Consider the following 27,354-nt stretch of genomic DNA (forward strand, 5'->3'; position numbering starts at 1 on the left):
GCCTAAACCAGGCTTGAAATGACAGAGGCTCAACCCTTACTTCCTGTGCCCCTTCCTCCTGGCCAGGTTTCTGGCGTTCCTCTGGGATTACCAGGCTGCTGTCACGGGACACTGGGATAAAGGCCTGTCACCTGGGCAGACCGTAGACACAGCCCCACCATCTGAGGGCTGGTATTTTTAGACAAAGTCCTTGGCTCCCTTATCTAAATGGCCTGACTGGAGACCTTGCTTTCTCAGCTTTTCCAACATCCAATGGGACTCCTACTCTGCCCCCTCCTCCATGCTGGATGGCTCCCAGCTCCCTCCAGTTCAATGTTCAGGCCCACCTCCACAGCTGCCTTGACAAAAGCCCCCTTTCATCATAATCCTTTTGTTCAATGAGCGCATTTTTCTTGGAGCAAGTTCAGCCAAGTGCACACTGCTAAAGAGAGATGTTTTCTTCCCGAAGACTGTGAAATCCCCACGTAGAAGCCATTTCCTGCAAGCCAGGCGCTGAATTTCCTAAGCAGCCAGAGAACCCTCTTGTCCCAGCTCATGCCCGGTAAAAACAGGATCTGTAATTTAAAAATTTATCCATACTCCAAATGCTTTCGGAAAGGATTGGGGCGGCGGGGTGAGAGGAGTGAGGGACATGGGGCAGTAAATGTGGTAAATGCGAGCAGGGGCCCTTGCCTCCCCTCCGCGGGCAAAGGTGCGTTAGTCACAGTCACGGGGCTGCCTCCAGCGTGGGGGGGGGGCGGGGCGGCACCCACAAAGCCACCAGCCCCGTGGCACTCACCTTTGGCCAGTACTCAGGGCGGCTGCGGGGATGCCGCTCCGCCCGCCCCGACCCTCTAGGCCCTGGCATCCTCAGCACCACGGACAGGGAAACTGAGGCTGCAGGAGGCTTCAGAGGGCTCCGCGGCCAGCTGTGCGGCCTTGAACCAGTCGCTTCTTCCCCCTTTCGGGCCTCGGTTTGTGACCCGGGGACAATAATTTCTCAGGCTCCAGCTTGGACGGGGCGTGGCCGCGCCTCGCAGGGAGCTGAGCCGGCGCTGGGAAGTGTTATAAAAACACACGCACGGAGCTGCAGAAGGAGGTGCCTCGCCCCAAGGTCATGCGGAAAGAGAAGCCAGCCTCCAGGGACCGGCTTCCTAACTGCCCGCTGCCTGGCCCCGGCCTCTGATGTCCTGCAGGATTCAAGGGGTCAAACAAAGTTTCAGCCACCAAAGCCAAGTTCTGGCTCCCCCAAGGTTCAAGGGCCGCGCAGCCCCCGCCCCCACTCGGGGAGCCCGCCCGCCCCCACCTCGCTAGCTTTCTCCATCCTCGCGACCCCCGCACCGGCTCGACGCTCCGCCCCCTCGAGGCCCCGCCTCCCGAGGCCGCAGGAAACGAGACGGCGGGGGGAGGCCGTGTGCTGCCGCAGCCAATGGGGAGGCGGCGTGGCGAGGGGGGAGGCGGTTGTGATGCGCCAGGCCGACGGACGGCGGCCAATCAGCGGCGAGCGCGAGGGCGGGCTGTGACGCGGACGGCGCTCCTCGTGCGGCGGCAGTACAGGAGCGAGCGCCACGGCCAGCGGAATCAGCCGCTTGCCGCCGTCGCCCGCCGCTCGCCGCCTCCACGCCACCGCCGCCACCGCCGCCGCCGCCCCGCGACCGCCCGCCGGCCCCCCAACCGCCGCCGCCCCCGGCCTGCCCGTCAGCGAGCGGGCGAGCGGCCTCCGCGCCCGGTCTCCGTGAGAGGGGCGTCTAGCCGGATCCTGAGCCTCGCGCTCTCGTGTTGCGGCCGACCGCGCCTCCTCGGCCGCCTGCCCGGCATGAAGACCAAGTTCTGCAACGGGAGCGAGGCGGAGCCCTCGCCGCTCGGGCTGTTGCTGAGCTGCGGCAGCGGCAGCGCGACCCCGGCGCCCGGCGTGGGGCAGCAGCGCGACGCCGCCAGTGACCTCGAGCCCAAGCAGTTGGGCGGGCGGCAGCCGCAGCTCGCGCTGCCCCCGCCGCCGCCGCCGCCGCTGCCGCTGCCCCCGCCGCCGCCGGCCGACGATCAGCCCGAGCCCAGGACGCGGCGCAGGGCCTATCTGTGGTGCAAGGAGTTCCTGTCCGGCGCCTGGCGGGGCCTTCGCGAGGACCAGTTCCACATCAGTGTCATCAGGTCGGTGTCGGCGGCGCGCCGGGGCGGGCGTGAGGGAGGGAGGGAGGGAGGGCTTCGCGGACGCGGTCGGGTGACGCTGGCCGGGGGCGGAGTCTGAGGTCGGGGGCGGGGCCGGGGGCTCTGCGACCCGCGAAGCCACCTTTCAGGAGCCTTTGTGAAATCCAGGCCAAATCCCGTGAAACGGGCCCCCGAAGACCCTCCAGAAGGCAGGCTGTTGAAAACATGCCGCTTTCGTGGCAAAACAGGTCTCTTCTAAGGAGAACAGTACTGTTCAATCACAAAGTACATTTTGTCCAGAAGCTTAAACTGTGTCTAGCAAGTCCCTTTGGGTTTAGGGCCTTGAATGAAGGAGGGATGTTTTGGCTGGCTTAAAAAAATCACTTGGTGACTTACTTTTAGTTCTTCAAGTCCATGATTAGGTTTTTCCCACTGAAAGAGACATTTGTTAGCGGTGAAGGGGTGACGTTTGTTAGTTCCCCGCTAACCGCTCAGACATGAAGGTGTGTGACCAGCCAAAGTTAGGATGTGTGGCTCAAAAAATAACTAAGAGTGAGGTAGAAAGAATTCCCCCCCTCTTTTAAGCTTAAAAAAACTAATCATAAGTTTAAATTACAAAAAAAGTAAGCGTATATGTATTCAGACTTAACAGCAAAAGATAAACTTGGTTTTTGTCCATCCTGCTCCCATGAGATGATCACTTAACATTTAGTGGGCTTACTTCTATTGAGACCTTTAAAAATATGTTTTCTTGGGCTTCCTTGGTGGCGCAGTGGTTGAGAGTCCGCTTGCCGATGCAGGGGACGCGGGTTCGTGCCCCGGTCCGGGAAGATCCCACATGCCGCGGAGCGGCTGGGCCCGTGAGCCATGGCCGCTGAGCCTGCGCGTCCGGAGCCTGTGCTCCGCAGCGGGAGAGGCCACAGCAGTGAGAGGTCCGCGTACCGCAAAAAAAAAAAAAAAAAAATGTTTTCTTTTTCTGCTAATTTTCTTGTAACTGGTTGACCAGGTTGAGTGCAGTATCTAGAAACTGGCTGGCTGGCTGGCTGCCACCGTTAAGCCCCAAATCCAGTTGTAGTCATTTGATTCCTTTTCTCTGCCCAGTGCTTCGCCAGAGCCGCAAATGCAGCAAAGTTAACTGAGCTTCACTTTCTTTTTGTGCCTGTGGCCTCTCTTACAGATATGCCTAGGAGCAGTGAGAATCATAAAGGTAGAAAGAGAAAAGAAAACCAAAGAATTGCTTAATGAAACCTTTTTTTTTTCCCTGAAATGAAACTGTCTCCCAAACTATCACATTTAGTTAGGCCTGAAAATTCTCAGTGAGAAGATCATCCGAGGCCATGTGATCTTCAGGTCGTCCAGCTGTAAAGTGGAAAACGTAGAGGGGCAGTGACTTGCCTGAGGTCAGTGGCTCTGTGCTGACATCACAGTGAGCTGCCAGGTCTCTTGAACCCACCTCCTACTCCAGTGCTCTTGCCTGTTGCCTATGAAAACGTTTCGGATACCCTGGATCCAGCTGTAAGATGTTTTTGAGGTGCTTTTCTGGGGAGTGTCACTCATTAGATAAACCTTTGTGTTTTTGCTCAAACCTGACATTCTAAAAGCTTTGAGGATGCCGATGAAAAAACTAATCGGTAGTCAATCTAAGAAAGAAATGGAAAATTTTGTTCAAGTCAGACTGAGGATTATAACCCGGAGACAGCCTCTCAGAGAGCTCTGAGAACTGTTCTGAAGAGGTAAAGGGGGAGGCCCAAATATATGTGATTGTTGCACAGGGGGTGCGTGCAGTCGAGCTCACATCTCAGCAGAAGGTGGCTGCTAGTCATGAGGAATGACTTCTTAGTTAATGCTCTTAGTGCCTTTCTAAGTGTGGGAAGGTGCAAGAATAAAAAATTTCTGCAGAGAATATAATATCTCTCTGAGGGTCAGTTCTGTCATTTTTCTGAGGGCACAGAGTACTTCTTCCTGATCTTTGCCCTGAATTCCTTTCAGGGTGTATATTGTAAGTCAGCGACTACAGTGGCTAATGATTTGATTCTTGTTGAACTGGATAGTGGGCAGGATTCTTTATTCTGCAGTCCCTTCCCTTTCGGTTGTAATTTCAACCAAGGTTTGGGAGGCATTTCGTGGCCAGTCTGTCCCACTGCGTTAAGAATGCTCATTCCCAGGTCAGGGGAGGATTTTGTTGATAGGCCCTGTTAACAGTAGCGAAAAGCCTCTGGACCACCTATCTTAGTAGTCTGTTATGCTCCAGGAAAAGTTTCCTTCTTTTTTTAAAAAAAATTTTTTTTTAATTATTTATTTTTGGCTGCATTGGGTCTTTATTGCTGTGCACAGGCTTTCTCTAGTTGTGGCGAGCAGGGGCTACTCTTCATTGCGGTTCGCGGGCTTCTCGTTGCTGTGGCTTCTCTTATTGCAGAGCACGGGCTCTAGGCACGCAGGCTTCAGTAGTTGTGGCACACGGACTCAGTAGTTGTGGCTCGCGGGCTCTAGAGCGCAGGCTCAGTAGTTGTGGCGCACGGGCTTACTTGCTCCGCGGCATGTGGGATCTTCCCGGACCAGGGCTCGGACCTGTGTCCCCTGCATTGGCGGGTGGTTTCTTAACCGCTGCGCCACCAGGGAAACCCCAAAGGTTCCTTCTTGTTGCTTCTTCTCATATCTAGAGCTATACTATTATAATCGTTGGTCTTATAGAACTGTAAGTTTGGTCAATCATTTCAAGTTGGCTAATCATCAATTTTATTGGAGGCTTAGTCACACACTTGGTAATGCAAGAAACAGTAATCTTGTAAAATAGGCAGAATACTGGTAATATAGCTAGTGACATTAATAAGATCATAAGTAAGTATTTAAGCTAAGAACTTCCATTAGGTTTGGCCCAGTATCACCCCAGGTCATCTGACCAGTCTGTTCTGGGCCAGCTGCTGTCTTTAAGGGAAATAATATACTGGCATTGTATGTGAAGTTCACCAAAGATGTCTTCAAGTGCAAGGTGAGTGAGTGGTGGGTCATTGTGACCCCTGACAGGATTGGGAAAGGAGTTACATGGTTGGCTCCAGAAGAAGAAAAATTGATCTTTATGGTTGAGCAGGTATTTCTGTCATTGGGGAGGTCTGCTTAACACATAATGCAGATGCGCCATGCATGCCAGAGGGGAGGGAGGAGGCCAAATGGGCAGAGAAAAATTTTATGTTTAAATTTTTCTTGTCTTGCCTTAAAATATGAATTTTTATTTCATCAAGGATGTTTTGTTTGTTTTCTCCAGGAATCAGTGGTCTTGGAAGACACAGCTTTCCTTTTGGTTTGGTGGACCTTTTAAAATAATGTTGTATGGTGTGATACACTGCCTCAGTCCTGTTTTCTGGAATAAAATGTAGTTATGGAATGAGTTTAACAAGGAGAAAAGAGGTGATTTAGGATATGGGAAAGTGGGTGATGCCTAGCTTTAAAAAAAAGGCAAAAGAGGTAGTTCAAGTGGGGAAAGATATACACTTGGTTGAAATTCAGTGGCCCTCCATAGCCCGTCCATGTACAGGTTCTGGCTGTCACGTGTTCCTGATCCGTCTCTCCAGCCCCGGCTCTTTGCTGGGTGCCCGCCTCAGCGCAGCCCATCCAGTCCGTCCCACACTTGACCCTTCTGCCCCTCCCCACCCTGGAATATGTTTCTCCTGCTTCTTTTCTTTGAGTTATTAACAGCAGCTGGCTGGTGCCTCAGGATTATTTCTCACCCTTTGCATTGGCTCAGAAAGCCCTCCTCAGCACTCGGTGGCAACTAAACCCTAGTGAACTGCTCTTGTGCCCACACCTCCGGTCTGCTCCAGGCCCCCTGTCCTTGCTTAGACCCTGTAACAGGAGGCACCTGTGGATATCCTTGTGCTTTGGGTGGCCACCCCCCCTCCATTTTATATCCCATTGCCAGGGATTTCTCAAATATCCTGACTCCTTTGTTTAAAAGTTTACTGTGGCGTCCTGTAGCTGGAGAATAAAATCCAAACTTGTTTGCATGGTTTATACTTGGGCCCCAGCCTTAATTTTTCAGGGTGGTTCTTTTTTTGTTGCTGTTTTAAAATCATTCCTTTCCCCTAACCAGCAGCAACTAACAGTGAGCTAGTTACACTTGTTCTTGCACTTCTTGAATGAGCTTTGTGTTTTCAGTCTCCAGACCTTTCTTTGCTCCTACACTCTGCCTGGCAGCCTGGTGTCTGCCTTTTTTTTTTTTTTTTTTTTTAAATAAATTTATTTATTTATTTAATTTTTGGCTGCGTTGGGTCCTTGTTGCTGCACATGGGCTTTCTTTTAGTTGCGGTGACCGGGGGCGACTCTTTGTTGCGGTGTGTGGGCTTCTCATTGCGGTGGCTTCTCTTGCTGCGGAGCACTGGCTCTAGGCGCGCGGGCTTAGTTGCTCCGCGGCATGTGGGATCTTCCTGGACCAGGGCTCCAACCTGTGTCCCTTACACCAGCAGGCGGATTCTTAACCGCTGCGCCACCAGGGAAACCCCCTGGTGTCTGCTTTTAAAATACCTCCTTCAAGGCCTAACTTAGAGAGCCAGAGAGAATTAGTTTCTTCCTCGTTTAGGTTTCTTCCATAGCACTTCATGCATACACGCCTTTATGTCACAGCACTTACCACATTGTGTGTGTTCATTCGTTCAAGTCTGTTAGATTGAATTCCTAGAGGGCATGTCGTGTTCATCTTTGTATCTCCAGTAGTAGAAGAGTGCCTGACTTTAGCACCTGGATTTTAGCTTAAATTGGCTTCTTTGCTGTCCTCCTAATGTGATGATAGGGCTCTTTGTAATCAGACTACTGGTTGCCTGAGTCCCTCCAGCTATGAGTGGTTAGGGAAAGATAAAAATTACCGTAACATGAAAATTGTCATTAATGTACTGATCACTTGGAAATTTTGTCCATGCCCGGACATCACAGCTGAACACTAGCTTCTGTCTCTGCCCGTCAAATCAATGTTTGTTATTATCACGCTCATTGCTGGTGGATAGAACAGTCACAGTGAGTTGTGAAATGAAATTGTAAATCTTGCAAAAGTTGCAAGATATCATGAAGTTTGATGAAAGAAATGTTTGTGGACTATTAAAGTTTTACACACATCTCCCCACAGACCCACTACGAGTTGAGAAATGATAGGATAGATGGTACCATGGGCCCTTCAAAATCAGATCATTTAAATATCAAAAGACAGAGAGGGCCTTGAAAAGACTGGCAAAGTCCTCAGCTGTGTTTGCAAAAGTATACAGTAAAAGTCAAAGAAGGAGTGAATTGTGCTTTATGGTGCTATCTTAAAGGGTTTTGGAAAAATTATGCCAAAACTCCCTACTTGATTTCCTTTATATGTACATAGTTACTTTGATAATCTAAATTATGTTACATGTAAAGACATAAATAATACTGTTTCATTTTTCAAGATAAAGTTTCATTTACACTTTGTTTTTATTACACACTGAAAATTTGGTCCCTTAAGGGGCCTTACTTCTTTTTTAAAAAAAATTAATAAACTTAACTTTTTTTAGAGCAGTTTTAGATTCACAACCAAATTGGGCAGAAAGTACAGAGTTCCCATTATACCCCCCCTCCCCCCACAGCCTCTCACTGTTGACATCATTCTTCTCCTGCAGTGGTACATTTGTCACAGTCCACGAACCTACACTGACACATCATTATCACCCAAAGTCCACAGTTTACATTAGGGTTCACTCTTGGCGGTGTACCTTGTACAGGTTTGGACAAATGTATAATGATGTGTACTATATCCACCATTGTAGGATCCTACAGAATAGCCTTGTGGCCCAAAAAGTCCTCTGTCCTCTGCCGATTTATCCCTCCCTCCCCTCAGACCCTGATCTTTTTAGTGTCTCCATAGTTTTGCCTTTTCTAGAATGTCATATGGTTGGAATCATACAGTATAGCCTTTTCAGATTGTCTTCTTTCATTTAATAATATGCATTTAAGTTTGCTCCGTGTCTTTTCATGGCTTGATAGTATATTTTGTTTTAGTGCTGAATCATATTCCATTGTATGGGCGTACCACGGTTTATCCATTTGCCTGCTGAAGGATATCTTTTTTTTTTTTAAGTCTTTATTGAATTTGTTACAATATTGCTTCTGTTCTATGTTTTGGTTTTTTGGCCCCAAGGCATGTGGGATCTTAGCTCCCCGACAAGGGATCAAACATGTACCCCCTGCATTGGAAGGTGAAATCTTAACCACTGGACCGCCAGAGAAGTTCCTGAAGGATGTCTTGATTGCTTCCAAGTTTCGACAGTTAGGAATACAGCTGTTATGAACATCTGTGTGCAGGTTTTTCTCTGGACATGTTTTCAGTTCATTTGGGTAAATACCAACACGCCCAGGTGCTGGATTATATGGTAAGAGTGTGTTTAGTTTGGTAAGAAACTGCCAAACCATCTTCCAGAGGGGCTGCACCATTTTGCATCGCCACCAGCAATTAATGAGTTCCTGTTGTTCCACATCCTCCAGCATTTGGTGTTGTCAGTATTCTGGATTTTGGCCGTTCTAGTAGGTGTGTAGTAGTGTCTTGTTTTAATTTGTGATTCTCTAATGGCAAATGATGTTGAGCATCTTTTCCTATGCTTACTTGCCATCTGTGTATCTTCCCTGCTCAGGTGGTTGCTTGGATCTTCCGCCCATTTTTTTTTTTTTTTTTTTTTTGCGGTACGCGGGCCTCTCACTGTTGTGGCCTCTCCCGTTGCGGAGCACAGGCTCCGGACGCGCAGGCTCAGCGGCCATGGCTCACGGGCCCAGCCGCTCCACGGCACCCTCCCGGACCGGGGCACGAACCCGCGTCCCCTGCATCGGCAGGCGGACTCTCAACCACTGTGCCACCAGGGAAGCCCCCGGACACATTTTTGATTGTCACGATTTCGTGGTGGTGGTGGTGGTGGTATTACTGGCATCTAGTGGGTAGAGGGCAGGGATACTGCTCGACATCCTACAGTGCTCAGGACAGCACTTCCTCTCCGTGCCCTGAATGTGGACAGTGCTGAGGTTGAGCAGCCTGGAGCAGAGGACTGAAGACCGAGCTTTTCTCTGCCCTGCACACTTTTTTTTTTTTAATAAATTTATTTATTTTATTTATTTATTTTTGGCTGTGTTGGGTCTTTGTTGCTGTGCGCAGGCTTTCTCTAGTTGCGGCGAGCGGGGGGTATTCTTCATTGTGGTTCTTGGGCTTCTCATTGCGGTGGCTTCTCTTGTTGCAGAGCACGGGCTCTAGGCGCATGGGCTTCAGCAGTTGCAGCATGCGGGCTTCAGTAGTTGTGGCACACGGGCTCAGTAGTTGTGGCTCACGGGCTCTAGAGCGCAGGCTCAGTAGTTGTGGCTCACGGGCTTAGTTGCTCCGTGGCATGTGGGATCTTCCGGGACCAGGGCTCGAGCCCGTGCCCCCTGCATTGGCAGGCGGATTCTTAACCACCGCGCCACCAGGGAAGCTGTCCCACATACTCTTTTTTTTTTTTGCTGTACACGGGCCTCTCACTGCTGTGGCCTCTCCCGTTGCGGAGCACAGGCTCTGGATGCGTAGGCTCAGCGGCCATGGCTCACGGGCCCAGCCGCTCCACAGCATGTGGGATCTTCCCGGACCGGGGCACGAACCCGCGTCCCCTGCGTCGGCAGGCGGACTCTCAACCACTGCGCCACCAGGGAAGCCCCCACACACTCTTAAAGATTGATAATAAACAACTGACATTATCTCCTGTAATCTTCACAGACCCTACTAGATACTCTTACACCATCTTACAGAGTAATTTGCCCAAGACCATGCAGCTGTCTGCAGAGCCAGCAGCCCACCTGGGACAAAGCCTGTTCTCGTAACTGTGCCTGTAGACTTGGTGTTGAGAGAGCTGGGAGTTGACACCTGTTCCTGATTACTGTGTATTATGCTGTCATTTTACTGAAGTGCTTTTTTCCCCCTGAGCTGTGGTCATTTCAAGTTGAATTTTAGATGGTTAGAAGAAATTTTGCAAAGGTCTCCTTTTTTCTTGTTTGTGCTCTAAATTCAGTAGCTCTTTTGATATTACGCTGTCTTCTATTTTCCTTGCAGGCCCTGAACCTTAGGGAGACTAAGTCCTGTGTGTGCTGGGCTTTGCGCCATGTTACTTGTGGACAGTTTGCAGAGATTTCAGTGGCTTTTTTGGTTTTCAGCAAAGTACAGTTGGTTAGGTGCAGACGAGAAATTTCCCATCTCGGTTTAGCAGGTGAAAACCTTTGTGTTAAAGGCTTCTCTGGAGCAGGCAGTGTCTCAGGTTTCTTGTTGTCTGAGCTGACTCACCTAGATGGACTTCTTTTCCAAATGGTTAAAAATACATAGATGTTTTTGATGGATGAATGGACGAGCAGAGTGTGGCATATACCTGCAATCAGATATTATTCAGCTTTGATAAAAAGGAGATTCTGACATGTTACAACATGGCTGAACCTGGAGGATGTTCTGCTGAGTGAAATAAGCCAGTCAAAAAAGACAAATATTGTATGATGTCACTGCTGTGAGGTCCCTAGAGAAGTCAGATTCATAGGGACACAGTATCCTGGTGGGTGCCCGGGGCTGGAGGATGGGGAATGGGGAGTTAGTGTTTAAAGGGCATGGAGTGTCAGCTTTATGGGATGAGCAGTCCTGGAGGTAGAAGATGGTGATGGTTGCACAAGAATGTGAATGTACTTAATGCCACTGAACTGTACACTTACCGATGTTTAAGATGGCAAATTGTATGTTATGTGTGTTTCACCTCAACTTAAATATTGGAAAAAAAGTAATCTAGATGTTTGACGTGAGGAATGGCATATTTCAAGACCTTGGGCACTTCACCAACTTGTTGTATCACTACAGCATGCATTTTCCCCATGTAGAATGCTGTAGAATAAAACAGAAATAACCTCGTTAAGACCTGATAAGTCTACAAATAAAGGATACAAGCCATTTGTAAAGCTACTTGTATTAAATACATGTTGCTAAAATAAAAACTATGTTATACAGTAGACCACTATCTAGTGAAGTGATTTTACTCCAAAACTTAAAAAATTGTTTCTGTGGGGCAAAGAGAGTGCACACAATAGTGCAGGGGCTCTCCCCCCTGCATTCACTTTATCACTTGTAGTTAAAATTACCAGCTACTTCCTGTCACACACTGAGTACTTGAAGCACAGGGTGTGACATTCCCAAGTGCCCAGGACCTGCCCCGTGTAGACCAGCTTCCTGCTGCCGTGTTAAAGTGACACACAGCACAGCACGAATGGACCACATCTACTGGAATGTTCGGCCTCATCATTGACTTGGATTTGACCTCCTTTCTACACATGGAGTATATTTTCAATCTATGAGAACTTTTCAGAGCAAGCAAACTTGAATGATAGTTTTTATAGCCAACACCTGCCAGTAGCATTCGGTGTTTTTCACAAGGTGGATGAACAGTCTGGGAGGATTTGGAAGCGGCCAGGAACCAAGATGCCATCTTGCCCTGCGGCTTCGTGGCTGGAGAGGGAGTGATGAGGGAAGGGCCGTACTGTGGTCCCACCCTGAGGACTGAGCCTTAGAAGGTGGGGAGCTGGAAGGATAGTTTTTACAGTTGCTGTGGCCCAGCCACCTTACTTTGCTTCCCTGCGTTACGGTTGAGTCCTCTCTGTATTTGAGTGGGGAGCCCTCTTGCCACCTCTGACCTCCTAGGTAAAGTACAGCTGTGCCATAAATGGTGAGCTGATAGACCTTTAAGTCAGGGCTGATAGACCTTTAAGTCAGGAGTGTTTCCTCATTTGCCTCATGGTGGGGAAATGTTCATTTTCTTCTCCCTCCTTGAAAATCTCCACTGCCGTTAAGTCTGGAAATTAACTGTACTTTATCCCAAATGTGAGAGTAACCTGTTTGAATTGTAGTGACCTGTTAGCAAGTTAAGAGGATCTTGATTGATTTTGTGCCTTACCAGGTTTTTGGGGTTTGTCCTGTGTTTAGGTAACATGTAAATTTCCCCAAGATGCTTCATTGTCTAACACAGTCGACTTCTGTTGGAAAGGATTACGCTTCAGGTTCTGGAACAGTGGGGCTAATGTAGAAAAAGATGAGTCGGGGGAGGAAAGAATCAACTTGCCTAAACCTAGAACTGCCTCTAAAGTTGAAGGTTGGAAAAGTCACCAAGAAACAAATTGATCATTACTATTATAGATTGATATCAGTGAAAAACATTTTGGCTTTTTAAAGGGCTCAGTCAGGCAGTTCAGGGCTGAAAATGAGGCCTGGGCCTAAAAATCCTGAAACGTACACAGGGTATTATCTGTTATGTGACTAGAGTAAAGAAATTAGCAGGAAAGTTTCAATTAACTGGAGCCCAAGTTACTAAACATTTTCCTTAATTTTTTTTTAAGAGAAAGTGTGAAAATAAGAAAAAGCAATATGACTTTAAGCATTAAGAACGTTCCCTGGCCTGCCTTGGAAGCCATTCACATCTGAGTTCCTCTGTGTGTGTCTTAACCTCCCTAGCACTCTGTAGTGATATTTCATGTTCAGAATAAGGGCCCCAGGCCAGTGAGGGGCTCGAAACATGAACAGGTACATCACATTTGCCACCCTATATTTAAGGCAGGAACGGAAGGAGGTACAAAGAGTTTTTAGATTTTCCACAAGAGTGTTTTATTTGTTAGCCTCTAATTATCTTGTGGTTAGGGTGGTACTTCATACCGACCTGATGATTAACCAGGAAATCAGTTGAGTGGGATAGCTCCCTCCTTGAGCATTCATTCCTTTTATTTGTGAAGGGATTACAGAGGACAGTTGGAAAAAAACAAGGGTTATTTTTGCTCATTTTGTTAAAGAAAAAAAATCTTTGAGTAGATAATCAGTGTACTGGCTTTAAGATTCAAACATTACGAAAGGGTGTCTTTCTCCCACCTCTGACCCCGGCGCCTCTCCCTAGAAGCAAGCACTTCCAGAGAGATGTCATGCATACATTAGTATATGTGGGTGTATTCGTTTCTTCAGCAAACACTGAGAGCTGCAATGTGCTAGGCCCTGTGCGAGGGGCTGAGAATGTGTAGCTTCCCCTCCCTCTTTAATACTTAACAGTAGATCACTTTTTTTGCACTAAAAGCAGCACTGTGTCTTGGAGACTGTTTTGTATTGGTATTTATTGAGCTACCTTATTCTTTTGAATAGCCATATAGTGTTATATTTTAATTGAAATAACATTTTGATCTTTTCAGGACAGTTTGAATGCCAGAACTTCTGCTTTGTTAAGTTAATCATGGTAATAAAAGATTCCATTCATTAAGTGCTCACTCTTGCCAGGTACTACGTTAATCCGGGCAGTGAGCCTCAGGGAGAGGAATTCTTTTTTTTTTTTTTTTTAAGATGAAAGTTACTTTAATTTATTTTTATTTATTTATTTATTTTTGGCTGTGTTGGGTCTTCGTTTCCGTGCGAGGGTTTTCTCTAGTTGGCGGCGAGCGGGGGCCACTCTTCATCGCGGTGCGTGGGCCTTTCACTGTCGTGGCCTCTCTTGTTGCACGGCACAGGCTCCAGATGCGCAGGCTCAGTAGTTGTGGCTCACGGGCCTAGTTGCTCCGTGGCATGTGGGATCTTCCCAGACCAGGGCTCGAACCCGTGTCCCCTGCAGTGGCAGGCGGATTCTCAACCACTGTGCCACCAGGGAAGCCCCAAGGGAGAGGAATTCTTAACCCCAGGGGCTCAGAGAGCCTGAGTAGCTTGCCAGGAGTTAAAGTGTTAATAAGTGGTGACTCCTGTCTAGTTCTAACACAGTATGATGGTTATTTCAGCTAGTCACTCAGGTGTGCACTTCAGTTTAGGCAGAGATAACATACACCTGTCTCTATTTTTGCCCAGATTTTTTGTGATAAGCAGTTCTCTACAATAGTACCTATTGCTTGCAAGGTATGTGCAAAAGTATCCTGAGAGTATGATGTCTGGCAAGGACTTCAAATGACCTTGAGCGTGTTGACGAGTCCTGTGTTTTAGGTAAGTAATAAAGTCAAGTGGCATATCTCCCCTGAGGTCCAGTCAGTGCTCCCATGGGTTAGAAACCTCTGCAGGCAGGCATCCTGTCACAGTCCAGGGCCAAGTGACATTCATATAGACGAGTCATGTGGAGAAGGCAGGGGTCCCCACAGGTGTCTGACCTTTTCAGGGACCCTGTTTTACTGATGAGAACTGCGAACAGACCTGGTTTGTGAGTCACCCTTTGTCCGTTTTGGACTGTGAATAAGGGTGAGTAGGATTCTGTAGGGTGTACATACGATGGCAGATAATTAATGCCTGAAGTTATGGTTGTGGCCTTTTACTGCTCTCCCCTGCACATAGGCTACTGGAAATTTCATCTCTTCCGAGTCTTCCTCTCTTAGTTTTCCTGCGTTGCGTTTGGCCTGCCAGCGCAGGGGTGGAATTCAGGATGCTGCACTAAAGAGTACTGTGGAAGCCACCTGGTTCAGAGATGTTCACAACTACTGAAGCATAATTTTAAAACTTTGAAAAGTCCAGAGATTATGAACAGCACTGAAGTGAGCCAATCGGCAGGAGGAGGGCAAAGGGCACGGGAGGCCAGCGTTGGCAAACCTTCCCTCCCCAGGCTTTATTCTGGAATCTTTTCTCTTGATGGTTTTGACAATGGCCTGGATGGTGGAAGGTGCCTGGGCTGTGGAAACCAGGTAGTGGGAGAGTGGAGGAGAAGGCAGTGGGCTGTGTGTGTGTGTGAGCCCTCCCTGACAGGCCTCAAACTGGGGGGCTGCGGGAGTAGGCCACAGAAAGATATGTGGGGAGGAGAAAAAGAAGTGTATGGCCAGGACCAGAGGGAAGCACCTTTGGTTGTGCTGGTGGGGGACAGGTGCCACCTCCAAATAGAGTTACAGGTAGGTGTGGGAAGCTGGAAACCCAGTGTAACCACAGAGGTTTCCTGAAACTCGGTAACTTCTCTCATTCCAAAGTCCTTAGTAATGCTTCTTCTTTTTCCAGATCCTAAAATCAGAGGCATCTTTTTGAGGGCTTGATTTCTCCTAGGGTCTAGCAGTTTCATTGGAAGTGGGAGCACATTTTAATCAAATGGTGATTGCCATGGATCATACACACAGAGCTTAATATTAAGAGGACGGTCATTCATAGGTTCAAATAAATCAATGAATGGTCGATTTAATAAACTAAGGCAAGTTATCACTGGTTTAGAAAGGAAAAAAACAGCATTATTGAGATGTAATTCACGTAATATAAAATTCACCCTTTTAAATGGTACAGTTCAGTGTTTTTTAGTATTTTTACAGAGTTATACGGCGATCACTGCTGTTTTTTCAGAACACTTTCATCACCTCAGAATGAAGCCCTGTACCATTAGTGTTCTCTTCCTGTTCTCCGCTCTCCCTAGCTCCTGGCAACCACTGAGCTACTTACTTTTTTTTTGGATCTACTTACTTTTTAAGGATTTGTCTCTTCTGGACATTTCATATAGATGGACTCATACAACATGCATGGCCTTTTGTGACCAGTTTCTTTCACTTAGCATCATGTTTTCTAGGTTTATCTGTGTTGTAGCATGTATTGGTACTTCATTCCTTTTTATGGCTGAATGATATTTCATTGCTTGATATACCGCAGTTTATTCATTCATTGATTGATGGACATTTGGATTCTTCCCCTTTTTTGGCTATTATAAACATTTGTGTTCAGTGTTTGTGAGGACATATGTTTTCATTTCTCTTGGGTATCTGTCTAGGAGTGAAATTGCTGGGTCATTTTGTAACTCAACATTTAACTTTTTGAAGATGTCACTGATCTTTTGAGCCCTCTGTCAGAGGATCTCCACAGACCCCAACAAATATCCCTATTGAGTTTGAGAGGATATTGGACAAGATTATTGTTGCTTTGACCCATTGTGATCTTCTTACCAGCGCCTTTTTTTTTTTTTTTTTTTTTTGCGGTACGCGGGCCTCTCACTGTTGTGGCCCCTCCCGTTGCGGAGCGCAGGCTCAGCGGCCATGGCTTACGGGCCCAGCCGCTCCGCGGCACGTGGGATCTTCCCGGACCAGGGCACGAACCCGTGTCCCTGCATCGGCAGGCGGACTCTCAACCACTGCGCCACCAGGGAAGCCCTTACCAGCGCCTTTTTTCCCCTTGATTCCAGTGATCTTGGTTTTATACATATACTAAATTACCAACTGATTTTTTTTTTTTGCGGAGCACAGGCTCTGGACGCGCAGGCTCGGCGGCCATGGCTCACGGGCCCAGCCGCTCCGCGGCACGTGGGATCCTCCTGTACCAGGGCACGAACCCGTGCCCCCTGCATCGGCAGGCGGACTCTCAACCACTGTGCCACCAGGGAAGCCCCACCAACTGATTTTTGAGAAGAGTTCATTATAGTATATGCTGGTGATTGTGTATTAGATGCCATAAAGTTTTATGTGAAACAACCTCTCTTTATTAAAAATTACAAACATTTATAAAGTAGTAAAGAATAAAATTTTGAAAATAATAAAATAGCTTTATCAAATCTGAACATTTGGCTTCGGGTTCCCTTCTTTTGCCCAGAGGTAACCACCATTTTGCATTGGTGTTAAAATTCTGTTTCATTCTGAAATAAGATTCTGATCTTTAGAACAGAATTTTGAAGTCTTTTATAACCTGTGTATTTGGTCTAAGTGCTGAAACATTAGAGCATTTTTTGTGACAGGTGTACTTGTAGTAGGGTGGTTCACTCATGGGGGGTTAATAATCCTGTGAGTCATGGAGCCTTTGGTTCATGTTTGACCGCAGGTAACCAGTTGTCATCTAGGCTTCTATTTTAAGAAGACCTTTCACACCAGGAAGGCGTGATGATATTTCCTGCTGCGAGGAACTTTGAGAGGAAGTAGCATCAAATGCCAGATCTTAGTTTCGTGGAGTGGTTTTTGTTTTGAAATGATTTTGTGGAATTTTTCAGGGTTCTTTTAAAATTAATTGCAATCGGGCTTCCCTGTTGGCACAGTGGTTGGGAATCCACCTGCCAATGCAGGGGACACGGGTTCGAGCCCTGGTCCGGGAGGATCCCACATGCCACGGAGCAACTAAGCCCGTGCACCACAACTACTGAGCCTGAGCTCTAGAACCTTCGAGCCACAGTTCCTGAAGCCCGCGTGCCTAGAGCCTGTGCTCCGCAACAGGAGAGGCCACTGCAGTGAGAAGCCTGCGCGCAGCAACGAAGACCCAACGCAGCCATAATTGATTAATTAATTAAAAAATAAAAAGGGAAATCTCTTTTTAAAAAATAAAAATAAATAAAATCACTATCAATACGATGCCAGCTGTGACAGTTTCTTTGACCCGTTTCTGGATCAACTAAAATTTTAGATTATCTGCTGTTTTACATCTTCCAGTTTTCTTTTCTCCTCTTAATGATTAGTGCAGTTAATTGTATCGCTTCATTTGAGGTGGGTAAAGAATTGACATTTATCAGTTTGGGGGAAGTTACTTAGCATAGAATCACTAAGGTGTACATCAAGAAATCCATTTAAATAAAGTTGCTAACTTTCAGTATGTTTCATAGTTTATTTTCCTTAACTATTTTTCCCTTATTGATGTACTTACAAATATTCCCTTTGCAATAATTTTTTAACTTTAAAATATTTCATGCCATTTGTTAACTTTATGTATATCTTGAAGCATTAAAAAATTTCATTATCTTCACTAGCAGTTTAATGTTTTAAAAAATTATATTTTTGATAATATCAAGTTTTAATTGATTAAAAAACAGGTCAAACGAGATATGAGACAGGAGTTCTGACACCACTGACAGGTGAAGAGTGAACCATTGTGGCTCTGTTTTAGGACACTTTGGCAGTAGGCATCAAGAACTTTTAAAATGGTAGTGCCCTTTGGTCCAGAAAAACCCAGCTTTAAAGGATCTCCTCAAGATTTATGCAATCTTGTGCATAAAGATCGCCATATAGGTATACATTTGTAGAGTTGTGTGTAGAAGTAAAAAATAATGGGAAAGCTCTATCTTTAGCATTAGGCAGTTGGTTAAGCCATGCTGTATCTTTAAGGTGAAATTCCATGCACAATTAAAAATGTTTTTAATGCTGAATTGAGGGAAAATGCTCATAATATAAGTGGAAAATGAACTTTGCAGAGCAGTATATTCACCATGATCCCTTTTTTTTTTTTTTTTTTTTGCGGTACACAGGCCTCTCACTGTTGTGGCCTGTCCTGCCGCGGAGCACAGGCTCCGGACGCGCAGGCTCAGCGGCCATGGCTTATGGGCCCAGCCGCTCCGCGGCATGTGGGATGTTCCCGGACCGGGGCACGAACCCGTGTCCCCTGCATCGGCAGGTGGACTCTCAACCATTGTGCCACCAGGGAAGCCCCATGATCCCAATTTTAATAAAAAGAAAGAAATTGGGAAAAGGAGCTTAGGAAAATGACAAGAAAAAATATATACTACAGTGTTCAAAGTGGTTATATTTGAATAATAGAATTTGGGAAAGTACTTGTCTTTTTTTATTTTGGGGGGGGTCTTTCAGATTCATGTACACACAACTTTTTGGAACCTGGCTTTTAAAATCTGAAAGTCAAACAATTTAATACACGTTAAGGCAGCCTACTTTAGTTGCTTCAACAACTGATAAACTTAATTGAGTTTGAAAAAATATGCCAGGTCACCCAGGTTCTTCGTCACTTGTGGTGTGTGGGTGATCTTGAATGTGCCAAGAGCAGCACAGCACTACCAAGCAACTGCTTTGTGGCTCTGTTTTCACAAATCCATTTTCTTCAGCATATAAACCAGTTAGCCTTTTGGTTCTTCAGTTTGGAGTTGGTTCTTTGTTTTTGCATGGTTTCTTTTCAAATATCCTTTATGTTCTATGTGTGTTGTCATTTGATGAGTCAAATTATTCTCAATTGTAAGTCAATTCTTGATAAGCTGTATATCAACAGAAATTGAAATTATGATTTTCGCATCTCATCAGCAGTCTGTAAAAGCAGCTCTGTATTCTGCTCGTTATTCCATTGGTACTGTTTGAGGGACCTGTGGGTGAGGATTAGGGACGCACACTCAGCTGGATCCCTAGGGCACTGGTTAGAATTCCCGCCAGCAGTGACTTCTCTTTTCAGTGTCCTACCTGCCATGGCTTGCTTACATATGTTGAATATGAAATAAATAAGTTATTCTCATCTTATTTGATATTTTGCTTATGTGAGTATCTCTGTGTCTCCTAAATTTAATTATGACATGTATGTTTATTATAAAGATCTTCTGCCACATGGTAAAAAGGTTGAAGTTTCAGACTTCTTTGGAATCCTTGAGCGTTCCTGGGATTTTACTTGGAAGGATATTCTTGACAAATCCCATGGTAAATGGGCTGTTGTATTTCTGCTGTCATTCTGTGGCATATTTTCCCATCGTATCTTCTTCCTAGTCGTATTATTTATTTAGCTCATTAGTGTCTGACATTTTTCTAGGTGTTTTCTGACAGTTTGGGTCATCTGTGACAATGACATTGTTTCATTTATTTTGATTGTCACTTAAAAATCATCCATGTTTTACTTCTTCCCATTAGGGCCTATTGGGTGAGCGGCTACAGATAATACAAGAGATGAAGGATTTCCAGGTTGTGGGCTTGTTGGTGGCCAAGCCGGCCTGCTTTCCTTCTTTGGGACTCGGGATAAACTGAATCGAGTTACACAGCTCAGAACAGTAGTTCATCTGTTTGCTCTTGCCATGGACTGAGCTTTCGAGAGTATGTGACAGGAAGGAAAACTAGGGCTTTTAACTGATGTCATGCCTGTCCTGTTGCTTGGTAGCCAGAAGCCCGTGCTGGCTGTGCCTGGCTGTGGCAGGCCCTTGTGACAAGCCATGCACTTGGGGCGTGGGCCTGAGTGGAGGGGAAAGGAGAAGGCTGCCCTTCTGTCTCTGCGCCTGCCTGCTTCCCGTGTCTTCCTGAGCTGGGGTGGACAGCTAGCTTGCCTCCTGGGAAAGTAGGTCCTTATTCCTGGCAGAGGTTCCCAGATGGCATGATTGCTTTTCTTTAAATAAGCTGTTGAAAAATATTATTTAAAATGACTTTTATTTACATCTGTGAAACGTTGTTTCTGTAGAGGCACATACAAGTTTCACTGGTGAAGAAAAATGAGATTTTTTTTTTTCCTTTCTAAACCATTGAGATATAGTTCACATATCACATAGTTCACCTGCTTAAATTGTAGGATTCAGTGGTTTTTAGTATATGGGTTTTTTTTTTTTTTTTTGGCCGTGCAGCATGTGGGATCTTAGGTCCCCCACCAGGGATTGAACCCGCATCCCCTGCATTGGAAGCTCAGAGTCTTAACCAGTGGACTGCCAGGTAAGTTCCAGCGTAGGGTTTTTAATATATCCACAGGTGTGTGCAGCCATCACCACAGTCAATAGAACAATTTCATACCTCGAGAGGAAACCCTGTCCCCTTTAGCCCCCTTCTGCCCTGGCCCTAGGCACCCACTCTGCAGATTTCCTCGTTCCGGACATTTCATATGAATGGAATCATTTAATATCTGGTCTTTTGTTCTGGCTTCTTTCACTGAGCATGTTTTTAAGGTTCATCCATGTTGTAGCATGTGTCAGGATGTCATTCCTTTTTTAAAAATTGTGGTAAAATATGCATGGCATAAAATTTACCATTTTAACCATATTTAAGTGTATGGTTTAGTGGCATTAAGTCGGTCACGTTGTTCAACCATCACCACTGTTGATCGCAAGAATGTTTTCATCTTGCTAAACTGAACCTCTGTGCCCATTAAACCATAATTCCTCATCACTGCCGGTAACCCCTCTTTGAATTCATTAGCTCACTCCGAATCTGTTTTATTTTGTGTGTTTCCTGGAATGAGGTATGTCCTTTTGAAGTCTAGCCCTGCTGACAGCTTGAGTTTAGCCCTGTGAGACCTGTCTAGAGGCATCTGATCTCCAGAACTGTAAGATAATAAATGTGTGTGTTTGTTTGGTTTTTTTAAATTAATTAATTAATTTATTTTTGGCTGTGTTGGGTCTTCATTGCTGCGCACGGGCTTTCTCTAGTTGCGGCGAGCAGGGACTGCTCTTCCTTGCGGTGCGCGGGCTTCTCGTTGCCATGGCTTCTCTTGTTGCAGAGCACGGGCTCTAGGCGCACGGGCTTCAGTAGTTGTGGCACGCAGGCTCAGTAGTTGTGGCTCGTGGGCTCTAGAGCTCAGGCTCAGTAGTTGTGGCGCATGGGCCTAGTTGCTCTGCAGCATGTGGGATCTTCCCGGACCAGGGCTCGAACCCGCGTCCCCCACATTGGCAGGCGGACTCTTAACCACTGCGCCACCAGGGAAGCCTTGTGTGTTGTTTAAAGCCACGAAGTTTGTGGTCGTAAGTGACAGCAGCCACAGGAACAGAGACATTTGTCTTATGCAAGTTAGTACAGACCCGTCCTGACGTCGGGCTCCTGTGATGGATGGCGGTGCCTGCAGCACCACTGTGTGTCTGGCATGGCACGTGGTGCCCTCCTGCTTGTGTCCCGTCTCTCAGCATGAGGGTTAAAAGCAAGGATTCTGGAGCCAGATGCCGTCTTCCATTGTGGCTCTGCCACTTTCTTGCTTTGTTTCCTCCTCTGTGTGATGGAGGCAGTACTGGCACTGCCCTGTAGGTTGTCGGGAGGATGGAATGACCCCACCCTTGTTGCATGCTCAGGACGTTGCGGCCCCAGGGCTCCGTGACCTTGAGGTCTTACAGTGACTAGATTTAAGTGCTGCTCCTTTACAGAGGAGTGCATTTTTGAGGGTCACAGAGGTTTAGCAGCGTGCCCAAGATTACACAGCTAGTAAGTGCAGAACTAGGGTTTGAATCGGCTCCCTGGCTCTGAAGCCTGTGGCTTTTCTTTTACATGATGCCCTCCCCCAGGAAGAGGGAACTGTCCCTTGGGGAGCTTACAGTCTAAATTAGAGAGCCAAGGCTGACCGCCAGCCTAGCCAGCCTATTAGAGAACGATATAAGATGGCCAGTTACCAAATGTAACAGGGAGGAGTTTGGAGAAGGGAGGTTCTGGAAGAGTGCTGTGGGTCATTGTCATTTTCAGAAAATCTCTATTGAGCATCCACCATCTGGGGCCACTGGGCCTTGAGAATTGAAGTTAGACGTGACCCCTGTCTTCAGGAGCTAGCAGGGAAGACAGCAAAAGATTGTTGAGGAGGTTGGACTTGGAACTTGGTTGTTTCTTTTTTGTTTGTTTTGTTTTTTGCAGTACGCAGGCCTCTCACTGTTGTGGCCTCTCCCGTTGCGGAGCACAGGCTCCGGACGCGCAGGCTCAGCAGCCATGGCTCACGGGCCTAGCCGCTCCGCGGCATGTGGGATCTTCCCGGACCGGGGCACGAACCCGTGTCCCCTGCATCGGCAGGTGGACTCTCAACCACTGCGCCACCAGGGAAGCCCTTGGAACTTGGTTTTAAACAGTAGGTAGTTTTTATTTTTTTATAAACTTATTTTATTCATTTATTTTTGGCTGTGTCGGGTCTTTGTTGCTGCGCACGGGCTTTCTCTAGTTGCGACGAGTGGGGGCTACTCTTCGTTGCGGTGTGTGGGCTTCTCATTGCGGAACATGGGCTCTAGGCGCACGGGCTTCAGCAGTTGTGGCACACGGGCTCTAGAGCGCAGGCTCAGTAGTTGTGGCGCACAGCCTTAGTTGCTCCGTGGCATGTGAGATCTTCCTGGACCAGGGCTCGAACCCGTGTCACCTGCATTGGCAGGCGGATTCTTAACCACTGTGCCACCAGGGAAGCCCAGTAGGTAGTTTTTAGATGGCAGAGAAGAGTGAGGAGTTTCCAGACTGGAAGAACAGGAGTAAGTGGATGTGGTGACACTGTATCAGTTACTACTAGGTTTAGCTGCTTATAGCAGAGAACCCCAGAGTCACAGTGGTTAAACAACATAGAAATTGATTTCCGTTGTGCATTAAAGAGGTCCAGGAGAAGCCAGGCTGAGCAGTTGTGGCGGCTTCACGGCTTGGTGGAGATGCAGACTCCTTTCAGCTAACTGCTCTGCTATTTCTAGGATGTGGCCGTTAATCTCATGATCTAAGAAGCTGCTGAAGCTCTGGCCACATGTGCTAGTTAGGATCCTAGCAAGAAAATGGAAACACTACTAGGTATTTCAGCAGCCATAGAGGATTTAATATAGGGAATTGGGTGAACAGGCGGTGGAGAACCAAAAAAGCAAAAAGGGAACAGAACTGATTAAAATAAGGAATACTAAGTGTGCAGGAAGCAGGCTCCTGGGGCTGGGGGACAAGGGAAGAGGTTGGGGTGATCAGAACCTGGAAGTTGAGAGGAGGAGCCCACAGAGTTGGGATCCCGACCTCCAAGGAGAGGGCACTGCTTGGCTATTGCTGGGGACCCTGAGGCTGGTGCTGGGGTCGCCCAAAGAAGTGAGGATGGGAACGGGCGGGTTGCTGCCGCAGCACGCGGGCAGGAGCGGCCGGCAGACACGTCTGCCGCCAGAACCTGATGAATGGGAGCAGCTGATAAAGGAGGTTTGTCATCGGCAGAGTCCCAGCCCAGCATCACAGCAGAACTGGAGTGGGAATTTGGAGCCCAGAGGCAGTAGCTTAGCCCTGACCCACCACTGTCTCCTCGGTCCACACAGCAGGATGGATGGGGAAGAGGGGGCAAGCGCATGAGCATGTCTGACGTTGATTCCCCAAAAGCCACATAGACACTTCCTTGACATTTTATTTGCCAGGACTTGGTCGCACAGGCCCGGCCAGCTGTAGAGGCAGCTGGTAAGTAGAGTCCTGACGCAAGACACGTTGCTGCCTTAGCACAGCCCAGGTTCTCTAACCCAGGAGGGTGGGGAGTGTCTGCCACAGGGGTGGAACTTTGAGCATTTTTGTGGCACCGTTAATGCAGCAACGTTAACAACCTCCAGATAAAACGTTCTCCCTGTTATCTTTCTTCCTCACACAAAATGAACTCTGTTTCTTGGACCATTTTTTGACGGTGCTTGTCACTGTGTGCTCAGGATCCCTGTCTGACTGGGCGTGTGATGATGCAGTTTAGGTTCGTATTTAGCCTCACTTTGGGGAACGTAGCTTCACTAAGACTGTCAGTGGATAGAACAGGGAAAGAGGCTGCTGTGACTGGGGGATGTCGTTCTAGGAAGCTGTGGTCCACCTTGCTGATAACGTTTTCTCCACAAGTTGCGCCTGTACTGCTGTGTGATATTGATGCATCTGACAGGCAGGTGTAGACTCAGGGTTTGCTGAAGCATCTGGTTCAGACATTGTCCCATGATTTTAAATTCTGTCTTACAGTTTTATGTGTGCCTTCTTCATTGGAGCGGAAGTTGCTCAAGGGCAGGGACCAGAGCCTGTTTCATTGTTGTGTTACCCGAGCTTCCAGCGTGGTGCTTTGCTTATGTAATAGTTCCCTGCAGTTTACTGACTGCCTATGAATAGGATTGGGGGACTCTGAAGTCTACTACAGATGAGGTGCCTCTGGTCTCGAATTCCTAATTGTACAGTATTTTGTGTTCATTTAACTCCAATCCCTGCATTAACTAACCACCCTCTGCACCTAATCATTTCCAACCCAGGCAGGTGATTTGTCCCCGAGGCTATGCTTTCCTGTTTAAACGTCCCCTGTAACTTGTTGCTTGTCTTTGGTAGTCACAGTAGAAGGTTTAGGGTATTGAGAGCTCTGAGAGCTCCAGTAATTGTTAATTATTAGAGCTCTCAGAGCACCAGTAATTGTTAACGTTGCAAATTTTTTGAAAAGGCTGTTAGGCAAACCTGGTTGAGAAGGGGTGGATCTTTCCACTTCAAGTGGAAAGTCCTGTAGGAGATGGTTTAAGTATTGCCCCAAGAGTTTAACCTGGCAGTGATGGGTATATGATGGAAATTTTGGATCATATGTGAATGTGGGCTGGAAGGGAGGCATCTGGGATTCCCCCCCATTCCCAGGGCTGAAGAGGGTCTCCTTGCTCCTTGTCACTCTCTGAGGCCGATGCCACATGCAATTATAAAAACTCCCCCCATTGCTGTCCTAGAAGAACAGATCCAGAATTTGCCTGTTTTTAATGTGACTCGTGGAATTGATCTGAGAACTGCGGAGTTAATCATTTATGTTGCTAGTATCCTGAGGGATTAAATGAAGACTTAGATGAGCACAGTTCTTGTGGGATGGATCCTGACTTCTCACCCACACGCGATTTAGCTTGCTTTCAAAATACAGATCCTTACGGTCCTCTTGTTTCTGACAGAGGTGGCCTCAGTAACATGCTGTTCCAGTGCTCCTTACCCGACACTCTGGCCACCGTTGGTGACGAGCCTCGGAAGGTGCTCCTGCGGCTGTACGGTGCAATTCTAAAGATGGTGAGTTCCTCGGCTGCTTGGGGATGGGAGGGGCCTGGTCACAGTTCTCATCCTCTTCCCTGATTACCTGGGAAGAGACTTAAAATATGTTAGTGGTGGTGTAAGAGCTGTTTAAATATGTTGCTTTTGCTTTAATTGGGCTGCACAACTTGGCTTTTTGTTTATATTCTAAGAAAATTCTGTCTTAACTATTTGTTAGTAAACTAGTACAAATACATCCAGCTTTATATCCAGAGGAAGTACAATGTTGGTTAAATCTTTAATAGTTTTGGATAATGCTTGGATTTTCCACACATTGAAATTTTCAGCTCAGACTTAGGTTGTAAAATTCGAATGTGGGGAAAGCATCATCAAAAAGGGTTTACAGGATAGTCCCAGTGGAAAAGTATGAGCTCAGTGAAGCCGGATTTATTAACTACCTCCCTTTGAGATTTCTTTAAAACTTTGAATTTGTTAGATTCGTAATCTTTCTAAATTTTTATATTACTTAAATAATTGAATCTTTCAGTTAAAGTACCTTATTTGTTGAATTGTCTTAACCAGTTATAGGATATCCCAAATGTCTGGATTAAAAAAAAAAGCTATACCATGAATTTATCATTTTACTGACCACACATATAATATGTGTATGTTTCTGTGGTAGAATTTTGATACCCATTTAAATCTTCCTTGGAAGGGCCCATTTTGATCTTCATGAAATGGAGAATAGTTTTCTGACTCAGTTTTTTTTTTTTAAAAAGACTAGTCTCTTTCAGCTCAGTCGAAAAAGCAGGTCATGTCCATATCCTTGATGATTTGATTATATGTTTAGAAATATTAAAGTTAAAATTGGCACTCTGGATATTAACTCATTTAAAAACATTGTCATGATGTGACTGAACCTTTTCATTGGGTAATTTTCCCTTAACCCTGTCCAGCTGTGAGAGTGGTCAGGGTCTGAGGTTAGGAACAAGCTAGCGTGTCTGAGGAAACCCGAGGCCACTTTGGCATTAGGTTCACGCGCTGACTGACGGCCGACCCTGCCCCCTGACTGACAGTGTACAAGCAGAACAGGGTCTGTGCTTACCATGCAGTCCAGTTTTTTATTTAATCAAGTTGCAGTTTCAGAGCAGTTCTTGAACTATACCCAATTAATGTCCTTTTGGGACTTTTAATGAAATCAACATTCAGCCATTTTTTTCTCTGAGGACTTTCTGTAACAATTAAGTCCCATTTCTGCCCATTCGTTTCGTGTGCTTTCATTTAAGCAACCCTTTAAAAATACTTTAGCAACTAGCTGCTGGAATTGCATGTGATGTGAGACTATTTAAATCTGATTTATGGAGCCTTTGTTTCTATTTCAACTTAAATAGGAGCGTTTTCAGTGTGCACGGTGCGCTCCTCCTAGGCCGGGGGCAGGCCCTGTGCCCTGAGAGCAGCAGAGACCTGTGGAGGTGAGGGGATGCTCTGATGCATGCTGTCCAGGACGCCGGTCACCAGCCACTTGCGGCCCTCATATGCCTGAAAAGTGGCAAGTGCAGCCAAGGAATGGAGTTTTAAATTTTACGTAATTTTACTTAATTTAAATTGCAGTGGTTACATGGAGCTGGTGGCTGCTGCGTTGGCTGGCACGTGTGCCCTGTTAAGGACAGCTAACTTAGTAACAGCCGGCTGCAACGCAGGCCGTGACCTTGCAGTTTTCTTTTCCCCTAATAAAGATTCACCATCAGTAGTTAATATTTTGTCCTTTTTGAAATTTTAGCAGCCTAGAATTATTACCTGATAGTACTTAAGTGCAATAGAAATGTCTGGAAATAGAATTTGAACAGAATTCGATGTCCCTATTTATTTTTAAGGGGAAAAAGACTTATTAGGTAACTCAGTAGAAAAATAGAGAAGAATTGAAGCCAC

General features: G+C 46.6%; 1 protein-coding gene across 7 annotated transcripts in view; it reads left to right on the forward strand.

Moving 5' to 3' along the window:
- The first annotated feature begins 1,497 nt into the window (after positions 1 to 1,497).
- The window catches only part of CHKA (choline kinase alpha), a 59,724-nt gene continuing 33,867 nt past the window's right edge, over positions 1,498 to 27,354 (forward strand). For 2 of the 7 annotated variants that reach the window (XM_022591214.3, XM_022591216.3), the window contains exons 1-2: positions 1,498 to 2,127; positions 25,353 to 25,464. In XM_022591214.3, coding sequence (XP_022446922.2) covers positions 1,796 to 2,127; positions 25,353 to 25,464 — 444 coding nt within the window. In that variant the 5' untranslated portion in view covers positions 1,498 to 1,795. Of the gene's footprint in view, positions 2,128 to 2,195; positions 22,550 to 25,352; positions 25,465 to 27,354 lie in introns of those variants that run through there. The other 5 variants (XM_022591218.3, XM_022591219.3, XM_022591217.3 and 2 more) reach the window with 4 other exon arrangements.

This window comes from Delphinapterus leucas, chromosome 7 (genome assembly GCF_059928025.1).
Source record: "Delphinapterus leucas isolate spDelLeu-1000000601 "Yukka" chromosome 7, BTC_Dleu_Yukka2, whole genome shotgun sequence".
Classification (NCBI taxonomy): Eukaryota; Metazoa; Chordata; class Mammalia; order Artiodactyla; family Monodontidae; genus Delphinapterus; species Delphinapterus leucas.